At 35.4% G+C, this 19,411-nt stretch overlaps 1 protein-coding gene across 1 annotated transcript in view; it reads right to left on the bottom strand.

Moving 5' to 3' along the window:
• LOC117986978 (sorbin and SH3 domain-containing protein 1-like) overlaps positions 1-19,411 on the bottom strand; it is a 170,944-nt gene that overhangs the window by 94,371 nt on the left and 57,162 nt on the right. The window contains 1 exon segment of the mRNA XM_034973939.2: positions 19,105-19,191. Within this exon segment, the coding sequence (XP_034829830.2) occupies positions 19,105-19,191 (87 nt within the window).

Genomic DNA, 19,411 nt, shown 5'->3' with positions numbered 1-19,411 from the left:
AAACACGGTTATACTGAATGAAGCGCCATTGGCAGGGAAGTAACACCTATTAGTTGCCAACATTGCACGCACATCTTTATTTATAGAACCGCAGTTACATTTCTATTCATAATTTTTTTTAAATAGATATAGCGAGCAAAAGAGCAGGCGGGTCACCTGATGTTAAGTGATTACCGCCGCCCATGAACATTTGCAGCACCAGAGGAACCGCTGATGCGATGCCGGCCTTTTAGGAATTTGTTGGTCCGCCCCTTGAATAATAATAATAAAAATTTCTAAATTTATATATTGTGCAATTTGCTTTTATCGCATATTTATGCTACCTCCTTTTGTAAGAACTACTAGTGTGGTACCTATATCCTTTAGTGCATATAAAACCTAGTAAACTTAGGAAGGCGGTGTAATCATAACGGGGCACAACCTATGGGCTCTACAATGTAAACATCTTTATTTTACAATATTACAGAGATATTTTTTCGTTACAGTATAACTAAGTATTTAGTTTAGTTGTTACTAACTATTTAGTTGGTAAAATAGTTTCATTAATATTATAGATAAAATAGATAGAATCGAGCGTTAATTGAAATTCCATCACATTCCCTGCATAAATTGCCTGCGACGATGAAACTACGATCCACTACATAATCCCATCCCATCAGCCATCAAGCTTATTAGCATCAAGTTAATTAAGAGATACATCTACCAAAATTAAAGTATATACTTTTTGAGTACTGTTTTGTATTAGCTGATGACTTTAATAAAATTATAGTAAAATAGTAACAATAGTAAAAAAACTAAGCAATAAAAACAGAAAAATAATATGTTTGAGGCAGTCATATAACTTAACCAAATAAATAAAATATCCTTTATCCTTTCTGTAGATTCGGAAAACTCGGTGTGCGAGTGTCACTCCGCAATTGGTCAGTTTTTTTTTTAATCTTTAGGGTTCCATACCTCAAAAAGAAAAAAAGGAACCCTTATAGGATCATTTCGTTGTCTGTCTGTCTGCTAAGAAACCCATAGTGTACTTCCCGTTGACCTAGAACCATGAAATTTGACAGGTAAGTAGGTCGTATAGCACATTGATTTTATGCATAATAGTTTTTGAATTACCGTGCAAAATGTTGAAAAAAATATGTATGTATGTTTTACAGAAAAAATAAAATCAATGCTCTATTATAGTTTTTTTGATATTTACAATAAACCTCTACAAACAAAGTTAGTTTTGCGGTTCATTAACAAAAATTATTCTTACCGTTTTACTTCTTCTGTAAACTTAAATCTCGGTGCGCGAGTCTGACTCGCACTTCGCCGGGTTTTCTATATAGGTACACCCAGAGAACAATAAATAAATTGCTCAAGTGCACGCTATGTTATTCCAAAGCATCAAAAGGGCGTGCGAAACAAATCACAGGAATGAGTTTGTGTTTGAGTCACCAAAGGCCATTTGGTACCGATTTAGACGATCCAAATATTTTCACGGGCGTCGCACTTTCTCACATGAAGCAACTGGAACGTTTTAATTTGCGAATAAAGTTTAAATGTATTTGCCATAGTGGCATAAGAGCCAGCGCGTGCCAGACCTTCGTTATTTTATAAAAGCTGAAAGTTTATCTGCGTATTGTCCCCAACACGGGGAGGAACGATCAGCGACTATGAAGTTTTGATCGTGTTATTATCACCTACAGCCATGAACCATGAAACATTTTTAGGCATCAGAGAAATTTTCAGCTTTTATAAAATAACTAGCTTATTCCCACGACTTCGTCCGCATGGACTACATACATTTCAAACCCCTATTTTATCCCCTAAGGACGATCACGCACACATCCGATCTGAGTCCGTGAAAATACGTAGTTACCCTTTTGCTTACGAACTGTTTGTATTTATGTCGTAGATATATAAGCTTATGACATTATGTCGTAGATATTTTTATATCCGTATTTTCACGGATTCGGATCGGATGAGTGAGTGATCGCTGTTAGGGTTGAATTTTGAAAAATCCATTCGCAGCGGATATCTACGTGATAAAGCTAACTGCATGCCAAATTTCAGCCCAATCCATCCAGCAGTATGAGCAGGGCGTTGATAGATCAGTCAGTCAGTCAGTTAGCTTTTCCTTTTTTATATTTAGACGAAGGTCCTGGCACGCGCTGGCTTTTAGTCCATACGGAAAAGGATAACATTTAAATCTGTCATTTTAGTTTGGTCCCAGATTGTGTTTAACCGAATTACAAGTAGCCATGTGTAATTTATCAAATAATTATTTATTTAAACAAAAGTGCCTGGTAAACGTGAAATGGACGTGATGTTTGCTCAATATTATCTATCACTGTTGTTAATGTGTCGATTCTAAAATAAGAACCTTGATCACGAATAGATGTTTCCTTCCGGCGTGCTAAAAATATTTATAAAACTGCTCAATTAAAAAAAACATCGCGATAAATAATGAAATACGCTTTCGTAACTAAAATATGTAAGACCCAAATGATTGGTTTATCTATGCCTGTTTTCGATGATAAATGATAATAATGTGTATTATGATAACATACTTAACATAGGTACCTACATTATCTCGCGACCTTACACTTGCTAACTAGTTGCAAACAGACAGCTGTCACAGACTTTTACTGCATACCTATACCTATTATCTATTTTTACTTATATGAGTTAGGTTAGATGTGTTTATTTACATGTGACTAACAATCACGTTTTCTCTGCCATGTTTGATTACGTATCTAATTTTGTATTGGTACATAGTGGACGATTCCATTTACCATTAAATTAACTATAAGACATTTGTATATACCTAGATATTGTGCTATACGCGTTCTGCAAATAAATAAAGTAGGTAGGTTAGGTACTATGATGTATGATCAAAGTAATAAATACTAAACATAAATGTGCTCATTTCCACTGACCCTTTATATTCTACAAAAAGCAGATATCGTTATAATTTTAAAAATATATTTAAATGGGAATTGAAAAAACAAATTTTAAACTTAAATAAATTTTAAGTGCCTAAAAAAGAAAATGCTTGAAAAACTTAGGACTAATAGCAAAAACATTCAAGGTTTTATTTAACTTACCTGCATACTAGTTATACAGCACAATCTGTTTCATAGGAAAATATCTATAATAAAAAAATTGTTCACTCCATTCATGCAGGTCACATGATAACTACTACACATACATAACTATTAAAGTATTTTAAGCTTTACTATAAATATATTAGTATCACTTGTTTCGTAAAAGTTGCAATAAAAACTTTCCAACTGTTAAAACTAAAATGATCACAGCACAAAATACCACAACATGCGTGGATGCTTTTTCAGCGTTCGACTCACCAGTGCTACCTGTGTCCTGCTCTTTATCTTTCACTGTAAACTTTACAAACTCCTGCATATGACTAGGCAACTTTTGTACATCTTTCTCTTCACCAGATTCAATCACTTTTATTTTATGTTCAATAACTTTTGGTTCCCTGTACAAATCACTACCTTCCTTATCCTTTTTGTTTTCAGTCTCTGGATCCCTTATACCTAACTTACACCACCTTTCTCTAGCCTTTGATATAAATTCTTGTTCTATACGATTATTCACTTTTGAATCAAAATTGTCCAGCAAGGGCATGCTTTTTGATACTAAGCTATTGTTGACAGGTGTTTGAGTAACTTTAATAACTCTCTGCTGCTTTCTTTGCTCCCTCTCCGCCATTTGGCTCATATATTCTGAATACATTTTTTCTCGGAGCAATTCTTCCTGGCTTCTACTGAATAGAGAAGAAAGCTTACTATTTCCAGTATTTTTATGTGTTTGAAAAGGTGACGTAAAGTCATTGTTGATATAACTTTTAGATTTCGGGTCAAATATTTGATTATAATTACTCCTATCTTCAGAAACCATCGGGGCTCTCGGACCTCTATATTTAGATCTACTTTGTTCTTGCTCTAAACGTTGTAGTTCTGCGTCGACTTCTTTTTCCTTTTGACGAATATATTCCATCTGTTGGTCACATAAGTCTTTGGGTAAAGACGGTCTTCTCGGACTGGGCTCGTTACTTTGATCTCTTAAATTCGTACAATATCTGTGCATATTTTGTATTGACGATATATCCTCTTCTATTTCTTTGTTTAGATTCCCAGTTGAGTAATGAAAGTATTTTTTATTACTGCGCATTGTACGAAATGAGTTTCCTCGAAAATCTGACCCTCCATCACTTTCGTAAGAATAAGTTGATAATTTTTTAGGCTTTGGAGATGGTAAGAGTTTAAAACTATTTGATGAAACTGTAGAGAAGCTATTTTTAGTCCTTGTCGTTTCTTTATATTGATTTGCCGAATCTATTTCGTCTAAAAGTCGTTTTGAAAATGTTTCCGAGTGAGTTTTCATCTTTGGTATGTGATTCAAGTTCGTATTCTCTAATGTATGAGTATTTAAATTATTTGAAATAGAGGTGTCTTTCAATAAAGCTAATAATCGACTTCCAGTTTCTGATTTCATGGGTGCGATGGATGTTGGAATTAGGCGGATGGATTTATTTTCGTTTCCATTGCTAGTTTCGCTTATATTTACATTAGGTTGACTTTTAAAACCCCTTTCAACGGTAGTGTTTGTCTTTTCTATTAGCATCTTCTGCGATGGTGATAAACATTCATACTTGGCTTCTGTTTTTGGAGGCACAAATTTAATTGGTTCATCTTGAGATATTTTTAGAGATGATTTTCTGGGTAATATTGGAGGGGGAATATTACTATATTCATTATGATGCAAGGTTTTATATTCCGATGACTTCCTTAATTGGCATTGTTCTACGTTTATCTGAGAAACTTTATTTATTGATTGTTTTGTTACTGCTTGATTACGTTCTGAAGCTAGAACACTCATGTTTTGTAAACGGAGTGATACATTAGCCAGTTCTTCTAAAATTTTATCACCAAATGGAAAAGAAGTTATTTTTTTAACGCATATATCTCTCAATTTAGAAGGTTGCTTACAATATCCATCTTCTATTTTCTTACTTATGAGAGGTGGCTTTGCAGTCACAGATTGGAGTACATCTTTAACATGACTAGACACAGCATCAATTTGAAGATTATCTTTATTTGCATTATTGTATGTATCTTCTTGTAAAATGTTAGATACGTCATTAAGAGATGTATTGGTTGGGTTATATTTAATGGTGCATTGAGATGAATCTATGCTACTAGAAGAATCTTGACGGGTGATTGTATCGCCTGAAGTTTCCTTACAACTTTCAGAATCAGAAATAACTTCTTTAATTAAATTATTAATTGCATTATTAAGTTCACATTTCAAAACTTTTATTTCAAGATCATATATATCTGTGTCTCTTGGAGGGTTGAAAGAGCTTAGTGATGATTTTTCAGAATTATTTTCAAGTTTAAGATTGTTACCTTCGCATAATTTTTCTGAATCCGCGGTAGATTCTGATTCATTTATATCCTTTACAAATAAATTTGTTTTTATATCATTGGTACTGAAAATTACAATTTCATGAGTATCATGTTCAAAATTTGAATTAATTTCTATATCCTTTAAGTTTTTTGTTTCATTTTCTGTTGATACTGTAGATTTAGTGGCACCTTTGGAAACACAAGATTCATTAGAATTTTGGTCATCAATTTTAGTTAAAAAAGTTTTAGAGAGTAAAGATTCGGTGTCTGTAACCTCAATTGTTGGTGTTATCATACGTACGGATACATCTGTCTCTTCACCTTTGTCAAGATCATCATTAAGGTCATAAATTGAACTAGTACTACTAGAAGAATCTGTCAAATATACTAATTCAGCTCCAGTCATCTTTTCAACCGTTTTCACAGACCAGTCACCTCGTGCTTCTGAAATTTCAGGTTCCTTAAGTTTTGCATCGACACGGATACATGGCTGGGGTATTAAACGTTTGTTAGAGTTCTTTTCATTTGAATTAATGTTTCCACACCTGAGCGGACGTATTGGTTTACATTCAAAGACTTCATCTTCTAGCTCTTCGTTGTCACTTTTTTTATCGCTAAAGTATGAATGACGTCTAGATGTTTTTGAAGAATCCCCACTTCCTTCCTCATCAATAACCGCTAATGACCTGGACGGACCAGCTCGGATAAATGGTGTGTCTTCACTTAATCCCTTATTTCTTAATCTATATTTAATTTCACGATTTATTATTTGCTCTATTTCTGTTTTAATGTCACCAACATTTGAATTTGTAGGACTAGTCGACAAATTTAAAGTCTGTAAATAATTACGTAAAGATTGTTCTTCTTGAAAGCTAAGTGACTTTATTTCATCACAGTGAACTATATTAAGGGGTATTGTGTCACTTGTCAAAATCCCTTGGATAAGTTGAGTTTGTGGTAAATTAAAGTGATGTACTTTTTCCCATTCAATATCTGATTCATCCCCAGAAATTAAAACATTAGTGTTATTTATAATACACAAACTATGGTCATCGCTTTGTATGTTTGATTCATCAGTAATTTCAACTATAGTAGGGCAATCATCATTATCACAACTTTTACTTTTTTTTGTATTATCTAATTTGCTTTTTGCTTTGGTAGTAGTAACTTGCTCTGGTGGTTCAACTATGTATGTTTGAAATACATCTTCAGTTTGTTCATTTGATGTATTAACATTACTTAAAGATTGTGTAGAAAGAGAACACTCATCTGATGATGTTAATACAATATTTACTTTGTCTTCACCTTGAATGTCTGCATTAATTTTACTCTTTTCATGTAAAACAGGACATGATGTGACTACTGTTTCTTTCCTTAATTCCTTATCCAATTCTAATTGGGAACTAATTTCAACTAAGGATTCATAATTAGAATCTGCATGAATTTGGGCTGTAGAAGATTTTATAACTTCATTTTTATCCTTAATGTGTTCAGCTATCTGAGCTATATCAGATTTTACGATTTCATTTGAGGTATTGCTTATGTCGGATGCTGCTATTTCGAGTTTCTCCTCTTTAACCTGTGTCGCAGTTGCTTTAATATTTTCCGTTAAGCTTGAACAAGATTCATCAAGTGTCACACTTTCTTCAATAGTATTTTTGTTGGCATCGGTATTAGAGTTTTTAGTATTTTTACGTTTATTTTTGTTCTTACGTCTTTTCGGGCGTTCCGGCATAATTTAAACAAAACTAAACACTGATATCACTAATACACTGTAATCATCAACAAATAAACACGTCAATGTTTAAATCTGTCACGAACTCAAACGCCGCGTGATACCGGTATCTAATACGTAGGAGTTAAAGTTTATATTACGTCACACGTGAACATTCACTAGGGATTCGAATCGTTTGACTACCTTGGTAGCGCAAGGGCTCGTTATTCTCGTAATGCTTGGAATAAAGCGTTTGGAATCCAACCGATTTTCTTTTTCGCGAGCGCACCCGGTCACGGCAGTCGTGCGCCCGCGCCGTGGTTTACTAATAATTTATAAATGGGTTGAAGTACGCAGACGCGCGCTGACTTTATTTTTACGCGGAGACGTGTACGCGAGTGTAGCGCGCGACGGGCCGGCCACAAGGGGAGTCCGGCACCGGCTGTTCCACACTAAACACACGTCTGCATTATCACCAGTCACGATTTAAATTTGTTATTGCTAATTAGTATTGCTCACAATATCGCTTTGCCATTTTAGGGATGAATAACGGAGAGGAACTTCAGCAAACAATGGCCTATAAGTCACATTTGGCATGAACTACTTATACGCAAACGAAATTTTTATGCGGTTACATTGTTAATTTAGGGAGCGTGCTAAGTAATTTTTTCCATGTCATTGTTCAAATTTTGGCTTATATGAGTCACATAAGCCAAAGTAGGTACTTACCTAAGTAGGTGAAACATATAAAATTACGAATAGCTATGTTGCAATAATTTTTATAAGCTGGTGTTGTTTTTCATGATGCCCTGAATTTAATTATCAAGGCCAGAGTGCAGTACGTACTTACATAGGTACACGTGATACCTATAATATAATTTAGTTTATTTGTCAACAGAGAATCGAACTTGGGACGTCTTCCAGCGATTTTACATTATTCATTATGTAGGTACTTATTGGAATTTGTGTTTGTAATCGCAATTTGAGAGAGACCATAACGTAACCATTTAATTCAATTGAAATTTGATGAAATAAGTATTATCAACTCCATTTTTAGCAAACCTTTGAGCATTTCGACAATAAAAGCATATCAATTTGTTAGTGGTTCTCTCAAATTGTTATAGTGTTAAGTTTAATTATAGTCTGATTTTAATTTAGTAAGTAACGAGGGGACTGGCATATTAGGTCACCTAAAAGGAGGCCCTTAAAATAGCAGATAAAAAAATGTGAGCATAATGTAAGTGATTACGCCAATGACTAAAAAACCGACCAAGTGCGAGTCAGACTCGCGCACTGAGGGTTCCATACTACAATCGTATTTCATCGACATTTTGGATGATAAATCAAAAACTATTAGGAATGCCAAGTTAAATAAAAATCTGTTTTAGAATATACAATTAAAGGCCTTTCATATGATACCCCACTTGGTATAGTAATCTCACTTTAAAAGTTGAAAATAGCAATATTTGTTCATGAACACATTTTAATTTTTTTCTTGTGATGCTACCACAAATTCACGGTTTTCAGATTTTTCCCCTCATGTCTGCTATAAGACCTACCTTCCTGCAAAATTTCATGATTCTAGATCAGCGGGAAATACCTTATAGGTAGGTTTATTGACAGACAGACAGACAACAAAGTGATCCTATAAGGATTCCTTTTTTCCTTTTGATGTACGGAACCCTAATTAGTATCAATTCTGTTATCATTCGATGACCTTGTGTGATAGTAGCAATGGTAGCAATTAATTATTGATTCGATAATTTTGGCTGCCGTAGAAAATAATATAAAAGTAGATATTTATGTGCAAGTTTGTTTTTTAACCAATGATCTATTACGCTAAAAGCTGGTCGATTGCGAAAAAACTGCTTCAATCATTATTACAATCTCAATTGTTGTGATTGGCTGAATGTATGGTATTGGTGCAACAATGCATTGTAATTTGTAGCCAATAGTGACCGAGCTACAACCAATCAAAGGTGATTGCGATTGTGACACTGTAGCTATCATTTTACCGTAATAGAGCCGTAGATCACTTGGTGTAAGTGAGTATATTGCACGATAGAAGAAGTACTTACAAAAGTTTACTTTGGGTTATTGTCTATCACTAACATCTGGATATGGATTCCAGGCAAAACTGAGCTATTGTACCTACATATTAGATTTCAGATGGGGATAGCACTAAGGAAAAGCTTTTTTAGGTTGAAGGAATTAGCCAAGTAGGCAGTAGGTAACAACAAAATCCGTAGATAAGAATTGCTAGAGACATATCTAACGCATATTTCAATATGCACTGAAAAACCTTACCAAGAGTCGTCAGTCGACGCATCAGGCACATTGAAGAAATGCTATTAAAATCAGCGGAATTTTATTTCTGAGTACTGCTTATTCAAGGGGCGGACCAACAAATTCCTGAAAGACCGGCAACGCATTGGCGGTTCCTGTGGTGCTGCAAATGTTCATGGGCGGCGGTAATCACTTAACATCAGGTGACCCGCCTACTCGTTTTCTCACTATTTTATTTTTAAAAAATGTGTATTCACAGTGCGCCTGATACCGCTGACATCACTCGCATTTTCAGTACTGAAAAATGCGGCTTTTTTGATTTTTGTCGGTGCTTGCCTTGTAGTGCTAGACTCTAGAGACTTGAGGTTGTGTGCGATGTCGGAAAGATTTTATTTAGGAAAATGTATACGTAGAGCAGTGGTTCCGAAAAGGATATCGACAAAATGTTGTTGAGTTGATGAAATCTATTTTAGTGATGTTTCCACAACAAACGGTTAAATAAAAAAACCAATATGAAAATAAAGGATGTTGGATATTAGGTACATGTAGTTCGTTACTAGCGTGGGCTAATATTAGACTAACGAGCCCCTACGTTTCTAGACTTGCAGGTCATCTAGATTGATTGAACGCTTCCAGTGGGCTAAGGCTAATTGACCATGTTGCGTGACCAGTAAGAAAAAGGGTAGGCATTGAATCTTTGAGAACATGACCTATATTTTCTCTTTTTAATATTAATTATAGATGAGCAATCCAGAAGGGGATGTTTCTTTACAGGTTTAAGTTGGAACGCACTTGCCTAGAAGATGCCTATTCTCTCTTGCCTTGAAGGTACCTAAGTTAATATACGTGTCAGAAAACACGAATGGCCAAGAGGCGTTCCAAACAAACCCTTGCGGTTCGTATCAGAATAGAATATAATAGAATAGAATAATGTTAAGAAACGTTCAGGAAAAAAGTTTCGTGCGACTAGATTGGATGTCGACCTGCGACCACATATTATTAAGGATGCCGACGCTCACGATTTCTCGCCGTTCTGTGGTAGAACAGTGAAGGAGGAACAATATGTAGAGTTCCTAAACACACTCTCTGAAATATATCTGTTAGAAAACCGATAGTCAGGCGACATTGCTATAAGTCTCAATGAAAATAAACACATTTTAGAAATCATCAAACAGTGTGTGTGTGCTTTTCCAGATTGCTGTAAATGTGTAAAATGTGTAAGTAGTTTTAAGGTTACACGATTGTAGTACTTACATATTTAAATAGAAACAGGTTTCAAGATATATCTTATAGTCATTTTTGTAACGAACTCTTATCATTTTTATAATATCCAGTAGGTAGATATTTAAAGATCAGGTACAATTCGCTGAAACATTTTAATATGGGTCAAGTCTTTCTAAAGCGTATATTTAAAATGGGAACTGTTCTCATTCGATACACATTCAAAGACGCTATCTGGGTTTAGTACAGTCAACAAAAAATATCAGTGTTAGATTAATGAAGTTTTATCATCCAAGTTTACTCAGCCTCATTTTTTAATGAACTAATGAAGATATCAAGATAATATGTAATTATTTGCTTATGCACCGTATATCATCAATACTTATAATAAAACTGTAACAGGTCAAATTCTGTACATTGAAGATATTTTGAAATTTTTTTTTCGAGGGCACTCTGTAATCGATACTGAACCCAAAACTGTAATTTTTTTTCATTTTTGTCTGTCTGTCTGTCTGTCTGTCTATCTGTCTGTCTGTCTGTCTGTCTGTCTGTATCACGGCCGCGCATCACGCTGAAACTACTGAATGGATTCCAATGAAACTTGGTACGATTTGAGGTCATACTATGAGGAAGAATATAGGATACTTTTTTATCCCGAAATTCAGCATGGTTCCCGTAGGAGAGGGGATGAAAGTTAAAATGTATACTGAGTTGTAATTCATTAACGCGTAGTCCGATTTCATTCATTCTTTTTTTGTTAGAAAGGGGATATTTTAAAGATTATTCCGTAAATATTTCAAGGTCATCGGTTTTTAACCGACTGTCAAAAAGGAGGTGGTTCTTCTTTCTGGACCGATTTGCAAATTTTTTTTTAAATTTAACAAAAAAAGTTTTCGTGGTGGTCACATAAAAAATTCTGGATCCAACTCCTTAATCCTGATGCTGCAGGGTTACTGCCCGCCTGAGTTATCAAGATTCAGGAAGTGTTCATAGTGAATTCATATTGTAGGTACCAAGCAACGACTTTATTCTCAGACTTCAAGTCCCAACTCCTCAACCCTGATGATGTAGGGTACAGCACTCCTAAACTATAATGTTTCAGGAACTGTGGATGATGCAAAATTATTTTAGGTACCAAGCATAGGCTACATCATTGAACTTCGGATCCTAACTCCTCAATCCTGATGCTGCAAAGTACTAAAGTCCTCAATCGTGGGGATTTTAGAATTTCTGATAGTGAATTGATATTTTAGGTATCAAGCAACGGCTTCACGATGACACTCCCAGTCCGAAATACTCCACCCGAGCGAAGCCGGGGCGGGTCAGCTAGTTTTTGATATATTTTTGTAGTTCACACGTGAAAGTAAAGCTTGTGAAAAAATTATTGATTTGGAAACCTCATCCTTTTTAATGACGGCTAGAAAACAAAAAGTTCGTTAGATTTTTAAAAATAATCAATTAAGTATTTATTATAGAGAGAGCCAGCGCGTGCTAGACCTTCGTTATTTTATAAAACCTGAAAGTTTCTCTGCGTCCCCAACACAGAGAGGAACAATCAGCGACTATAACAAACATAGGTATAAACATTTTTTGTGTTTTATAATTATGTGTAGGATATAGGATTGGTTTTATTACAAATCACAATTTGAAATTAGCTAACTACGAATAGATCTCAAGGATGATCATGAACTAAAGTCATCCCGATACAAACCTATTGTGAGCACTATTATTGCTATTAGCTTTTATCTAGGCTAGGGTTTGCAATGACGCACTGTCATTGATAACAATGAGTAACATTTATTATTGGAGCGTATCGGCGTAGGTAATGCGTTTTGGAACAACGGGCGGGCGGGCGGTGTAAATCAGACATGCAGCAGTGACCTTCCAAAAATATCACGGAATGGATGGGATATTCCCACACTTAAATATTATCTTTCTTAGCCTCCTCAGAGGTTAAAGGAGCCGACAGAAATCTGAAAGGTCGGCGGTTCAAACTCCAAACTCCACCAGTTGCACTTAATTGGATGTTGATAAAATAATGTTTAATTTTTTCATAATAACATGAATAATGTAAAAATTAAACTAATGTTTTAATTTAAAATTTAAATTTTTTTTATTTTTGATTAGGTTAGGTACTAATAATTACTATTAAATTAGTACTTATTACAATGAATTTGAAAATCCAAAAAAAACCACAGTTATTTCATAGTTTTAAGTTTTCACTTCAGTCGGCAGTTCTCACTGACGGTTGGTAATTTGTTGTTCACAACAAAATACCACCACCTTTGGCCATCCATAACTCTATGGGTCAACTGTCATGTCAAAAGTTCGCGGTTCGTCTTTAAAATAAGGGCTAAAATCGTACTTTTGAGATGAAATTTGGCACTAAAAGTTAGAATGGCGCGTGAGGAGTAAAATTTTACGCGTTATAGAACTCGATACCAGTAAATACGAATGCAATCAATCAATACCTTAAATTTTAATAAGTATAGTAAATCCTTGATTAACAACTAGTTGACTGACTAACTCTTCTAGTTATACATACTTTAAACATACTACTTAAACTTATTTTTATGGCACTGGCCTTTAAATACGAATCTAGGGCAGTAAGCACCATTATTCACCCTATAATGAAATTTTGAACTGATTCGATGTTCCAAAAAAAACTTGAATCAACAAGAGAATTCGCGGCGATTTGCTAGTGTATGTTTTCACAATACAAACTAGAGCACTATATTTGTTGACTGTAGCACATACAGACGGACGTTCGGAATTGCGATGCATGACATAATCACCGTATAGATCCGGACCATTGTGCCAAAAGGCCGGCCCGATAACTGCCGGCGCTTTTCTGGCAATCGTTCAAAGGTTCATAAGGTAATTACACCAAGTATAGGTATATAGATTGTAGAGTTTTTTATAGGTACGTATTGTTATCCTTTCAATAATTCCAAAAAAGCTGGAAATGGTTTTATATCACTGTGGGCGTCCCAATTAAGATTAATACTTAATTAAGTAAGTATAAGTTTGTGAGATTAAAAAAAAATATTTAAACCAATCAATAAATATAAAACAAATCTCAATTTAAGGCATTTCATGTCATAGAGCTACCAGAATGATAAAACCATTCGTAACCAATAACGTAGTCTTCATCCATACTGAAATTGGAATGAAAAAAAAAATTGGCAGTCAGGGGGGCTGCTAGAACTTAAAACTATAAAATAACAGTGGCTATTATTTGGATTTTGAAATTAATTGTATCTTTACCTGAGTATGACCTGTCAAAAATTAAAATTTTACAATTTGTAAATTGAAACCATTAAAATTAGTTTAAGTTTTTACATCTACCTATACTCAGAGCACTATTAATGTTAGCACATGTTAGCATGTCAGTGACACGACTTTGAGGTTTTTACCCATCCCAAATTCGACCAACGTGCCTAAAGAAGTTTTCACTTAAAAACTATTGATGACGTCACCGAAACGCATTTTCCATTTTTGTGACGTCAGCACTAGACTGAAGTTTCGAGCTAATGATATATTTTTATTTCGGCTGACGTCAAAATGTCGTCATTACGATGTTAATGAGACATGGTCCTAGCGCAATAGCAATTTGCGGGACTTATATTGAAAAATGTGTCACAAGCTGAAAACAAGGCAGTTTTCAGTATCAAAAGTGTAATATGCGACAGCCTGATTATAATATGAGACGCTGTACCATGTTAAAGAAAGGTAGAGCTTTATAAGCTTTGTGCTAACAATATTGTTAGAACGTTGAGAATACAATCGCTCAACACATACATAATATCGGAGTTTAGAAACTGTACATTTCTCGTTATCTAACTCAGAAATGATAATGCCCGCCGCATGACAATAATCGCGATTTTACTTGCTAATCGAGGGAGGGAGCGCAAGCAATGCATCATATTATTGACCCTTACGGTGACTCAGGACAAGATATATTGACCATATGATACCTTTCATTTGTATTACCTACCTATTTATTGGTCATGATATACCTAATATTATTGGTATCCATACTTAATATTATTAATGTCTGTCAGTTTGTCTATTAGGTTTTCACTGCCCATCTATTTAGCCGATGTTGAAGAAATTTGGATCTCAGGGAAGGACATGGGCACTCTGTCCCGGAAAATCAAAGAATTCCTACGGGATTAAAAAAACTGAAACTTGTGCCGCCGAAGTCGCGGGCACCGTCTGGACGACGGGATGCATTAGGTAGGTACAGATTACAGAAGAAGATATAGAGAAGACCCTTGACTTAGAGAGTATGCCTACTTCATGTCTCTTGCTATATTCCATAATGTTCTAAATATTAAAAAGGAAAAGCTGACTAATCTATCAACGCACAGCTCAAACCACCTGGGATGGATCGGGCTGAAATTTGGCATGCAGATAGCTATTATAGTAGACATCCGCTAAGAAAGGATTTTTGAAAATTCAATCCCTAACGGGGTAAAATAGACGTTTGAAATTTGTGTAAGTAGGCCACGCGGACGAAGTCGCGAGAATATGCTAGTTAATTATACATTTGAAGACCTACTTCGTATAAAACATGCGAGAGCACAAAATCAAATTCTTAATGCACTTCAGGATCGCTTCAACAAATATAAGAATAAGAAAAACTTCTCGAATTCAAGACCTTTTATTGATTTCAAAGCCGCTTACAATAGTAGGCACGAGACTGAAGTCAAGTGCAATACCCTCATTACCTATTTTATTTTAGAGGGCATTTTTAGGGTTCCGTACCTCAAAAGGAACCTTATAGGATCACTTCGTTATCTGTCTGTCTGTCTGTCTGTCTGTCTGTCTGTCAAGAAACCTACAGGGTACCTACTTCCCGTTGACCTAAAATCATGAAATTTGGCAGGTAGGTAAGTCTTATGGCCCAAGTCAAGGGAAAAATCCGAAAATAGTGAATTTGTAGTTACAGCACAAAAAAAATTAATGTGTTTATGAACAATTATTGTTTAAATACAAAATGTATTCATCTACTACTAACTAAAAGATACTAATCTAAAAGTGATCATCTTAAAAATTTACAAAAACAATTAAACTAAAACTAAAACTAAAACCTTAAAAAATATAATATTATAATTAAAATATATTATTAAAAGGAGTCCCTTTAGGCAAGGTTCCGAAGATTCTGGCAGCGTTCCCCCTTTGAATAGCTAGGCTAATTCTTTGTCCGAGGTAGCTGCCAGCTCTTCGGTCTCCTGTGATGTCGACTAACCTTTTTGCTATTTCCTTAAAAACAATTATTTTCAGTAATGATTATTTTCAACTTTCAAAGTAATATTACTATACCAAGTGGGGTATCATATGAAAGGGCTTTACATATATACACACTTTACGTACATTCTAAAACAGATTTTATTTTTATTTATTTTTATGCATAATAGTTTTTGAATTTCCATGCAAAAGGTCGAAAAAATACGACTGTAGTACGGAACCCACGGTGCGCGAGTCTGACTTGCACTTGGCCGGGTTTTATTCCTATTCAAAAGCTTTCTATTCGTTTGTTTGAAGTAAATTCCAGTCGGCGCGGTAATTTCCACCATGCGCTTTGAAGCTCGCAAAAAATAACATACATATTTAATCTTACTTATAGGCTGAGTCTTCATTTTTATATGTAATACTCAGGAAATCACATTTTAAGTAAATGTTTTTACTTAAGTACCTTTACCAACTGACATCTTTAAAGTGGCCGTCTGCACAAGCTAGCAAATATAGGTTAATAGTGCACACTAACACTACTCTGTCCTACGCATTTTATTTCTCTGAAAATAAGTAACGTCTGGCGGCACTGGGATCTTGGACCATTTAGCAGATAACTACGATTTGCCTTTGATTAGTGAGTTAAACCAGTAATGTCACTGTATAATATTAAAGCTTATAGTCTTCGAAAATTGCTTTTAGATTATGTATACAGCGTCCTATCTGGCCGTGGGACGGATAATAACGCATGGCTTTGCCAATAAGCCGATTTCACTTGCTAATCAAGAGCTAAACCGCAGTAGTGCCTATTCATCATATTATTGCTGCACGAAACTATGAGAACGGATTTGATTGCTAGTAGTATCATCATCATCACCGTCAACCCATCGTCAACTCACTACTGAGCACGGGTTTCTCTCAAAATGACAATGATTTGGCTATAGTCTACCACGCTCGCCAAGAGTGGATTGGCAGACTTCACACACCTTTGAGAAGATTACGGAGAACTTCGGCATGCAGGTTTCCTCACAGTGTTTTGCTTCACCGTTAAGGCAAGTGATATTTATTTGCTAGCTCCAATATTTGAGAGATGTGTGCCAGGGACCGAACCTTGAAGCCTTGTTTAGGAGGCTGACGTCTTAACCACAAGGGTATCACGGCAAGTAGTATAATGTATTTTGTTTTTTCTTTAACTTTTTTTTTGTATTGGTGTTATGTCGTTAGGTTAAGATTATCTTGTTTTGATTGTATGTATTAGATTATAATGGGGCTGACATGTATATAAATATTAAAGCCCCTAAATAAAAAAATAAAAAAAAAGTTGTATAATGAAATCATTGAGATTTACGTACAATTTCATTTTCATAATATCATCACCATCAGACTATAATAATAATTAATTAATTAATGGTACAATTTGATTTGATTAATACAACTAGATGAGGCTTTCTCAGCCCTTTGACATTGGAGAGAGGACTATTTAGGTACTATCACACAGTGTGGGGTGGCCAAAATATAGCTAGAGGTTCCTATTTACATTCTTTCCCTGTCGTTCGTCCGTCTGTGTCCGTCGCATTTATTTTATTCATTAAACAGCTTATGCCCGCGACATCTTGCTATACAGATGTGAAAACTTATAAAAATAATGTATAGTACGCGACAGATCGAAATGGCAATCGGGGTATGAGGCGGGGGACGCACTGCACACCCACACGTCACCTGCGCTCGCCCGCATCAGATTAGCGCAGGGGCTGTGCAGGTGACCTGGGTGTGCGTGGTATAGGTACCTGTGAAATCTTCTGTAGATAAAAAGTACATCTATAATACACAAGCTTTTAGAAGCACTCCATTTCAAACAAAAAAGAGTGAAAATAAAAAAGCTTAATTTTCAAAGTTGCGCATTCTACTCGTTGCTCTATTTTTTAATTAGGCGTTTTAAAATTTTATCACTGCAGGGAAATAGTTCGGAACTGAGCATTTCGTTTTCTATTTCTAGGAAAGAGTTGCATTAATAAAAAAAGAGTCGGGTGAAAATAGCATTTTAAATTAAATTATAATATTTTCATTTTAGGCAGGTAACATTGAAACTTGTTAATAATATATCTAATAATATTATAATCACGATCAACCCATCGCCGGCTCACTACAGAACACGGGTCTCCCCTCAGAGTGAGAAGGATTTTGGCCATAGTCTACCACGCTGGCCATGTGCGGATTGGTAGACTTTCCACACCTTCGAGAACACTATAGTGAACTCGCAGGCATGCAAGTTTCCTCGCGATGTTTTCCTTCACCGTTAAAGCAAGTGATATTTAATTAATTAAAAGCACATAACTCCGACAAGTTAGAGGTGCGTCCCCGGGATCGAACCCCCGACCTCCGATTAGAAGGCGGACATTCTAACCACTATGCTACCACAGCTTTTTATCAAAGTATCAATAATATTATACAAACAAGTAATTATAAAATTTTATAGATTAAGTAGGTAGGTATGTATATTTTACATTTAATCAAGAGAAGCATTTTATAATGAGGCACTTAACCTTTACAAGACAAAATAGAGACATGGTTACACAACTACAACTAACAAGTCTAAATCTAGCACAAAAGAAGGATTTGTACTTATTTGTTATGTGGAGATTAAAGTTCTAATAATATAATAAGTAGGGTGCTTTACGCAGTATATAAGTATCTTTACTTTATCCTTAGATACGAAAAAATATAATGCCCGCGATTTCGGCAGACTATCCGCGACAGGTCGAGATGACAATCGGGGCGGGTACATCCGCACAGCCCCCGCGTTAAGCCGGTGCGGGATAGCGTGGGTGACGTGCGGGTGTGCGCCAAGCCTCATACCCCGATTGCCATCTCGACCTGTCGCGTACTATACCTATCTTTATATACTATATTGCCTGAAAATATATAACTTTAGGAAGAATAACATAAATTCTGCCATAACATTTGCGAAAATCGATTTGTGGTAATCACTAGCTCGGTAATTAAGAGCTGGTAAAATGACTGGCATATTTGACGTGTTACCTAATAACTAAGTACCTACTTATAAGTCCCGCTAATTGCTAATGCGCGTGGCCGCCATTTTACTGACGTCAGCACAAGACTGAAGTTTCGAGCTGATGGTATATTTTTACTAAAATATACGTCAAATGACGTCATTTCGATGTTAATGAGACATGGTTCCAGCGCAATAGCAATTTGCGGGACACTTACGTTTGTTTGCCTGTGTTGAGATGTGAGAAGAGCTCGGTGACTTTGCTGGAGGTCTCGAGGTGACTACGTCGACTGCTTGCACTTCGCCTGTTGGAACAAGAAAACTCTTTTAAACCTCGATGCATTTTTCAAACAGAGCTTTTTTAAAACCGAACAATTTTAACTGCCGACTAAGACTTAGTGTAATCGACATGAACCAAATTTTACAGGAGAAGTTTTTTGTTCATATTTTTAGAATGACTGAAGTCGATTTCATTTATCGCCAGTGCGAAATTACAGTTCTACTTATTATGGTATTGGCGATAGT

This window comes from Maniola hyperantus, chromosome 12 (genome assembly GCF_902806685.2).
Source record: "Maniola hyperantus chromosome 12, iAphHyp1.2, whole genome shotgun sequence".
NCBI classification, from domain to species: domain Eukaryota; kingdom Metazoa; phylum Arthropoda; class Insecta; order Lepidoptera; family Nymphalidae; genus Maniola; species Maniola hyperantus.
This window is presented reverse-complemented; position numbering and strand designations above follow the sequence as displayed.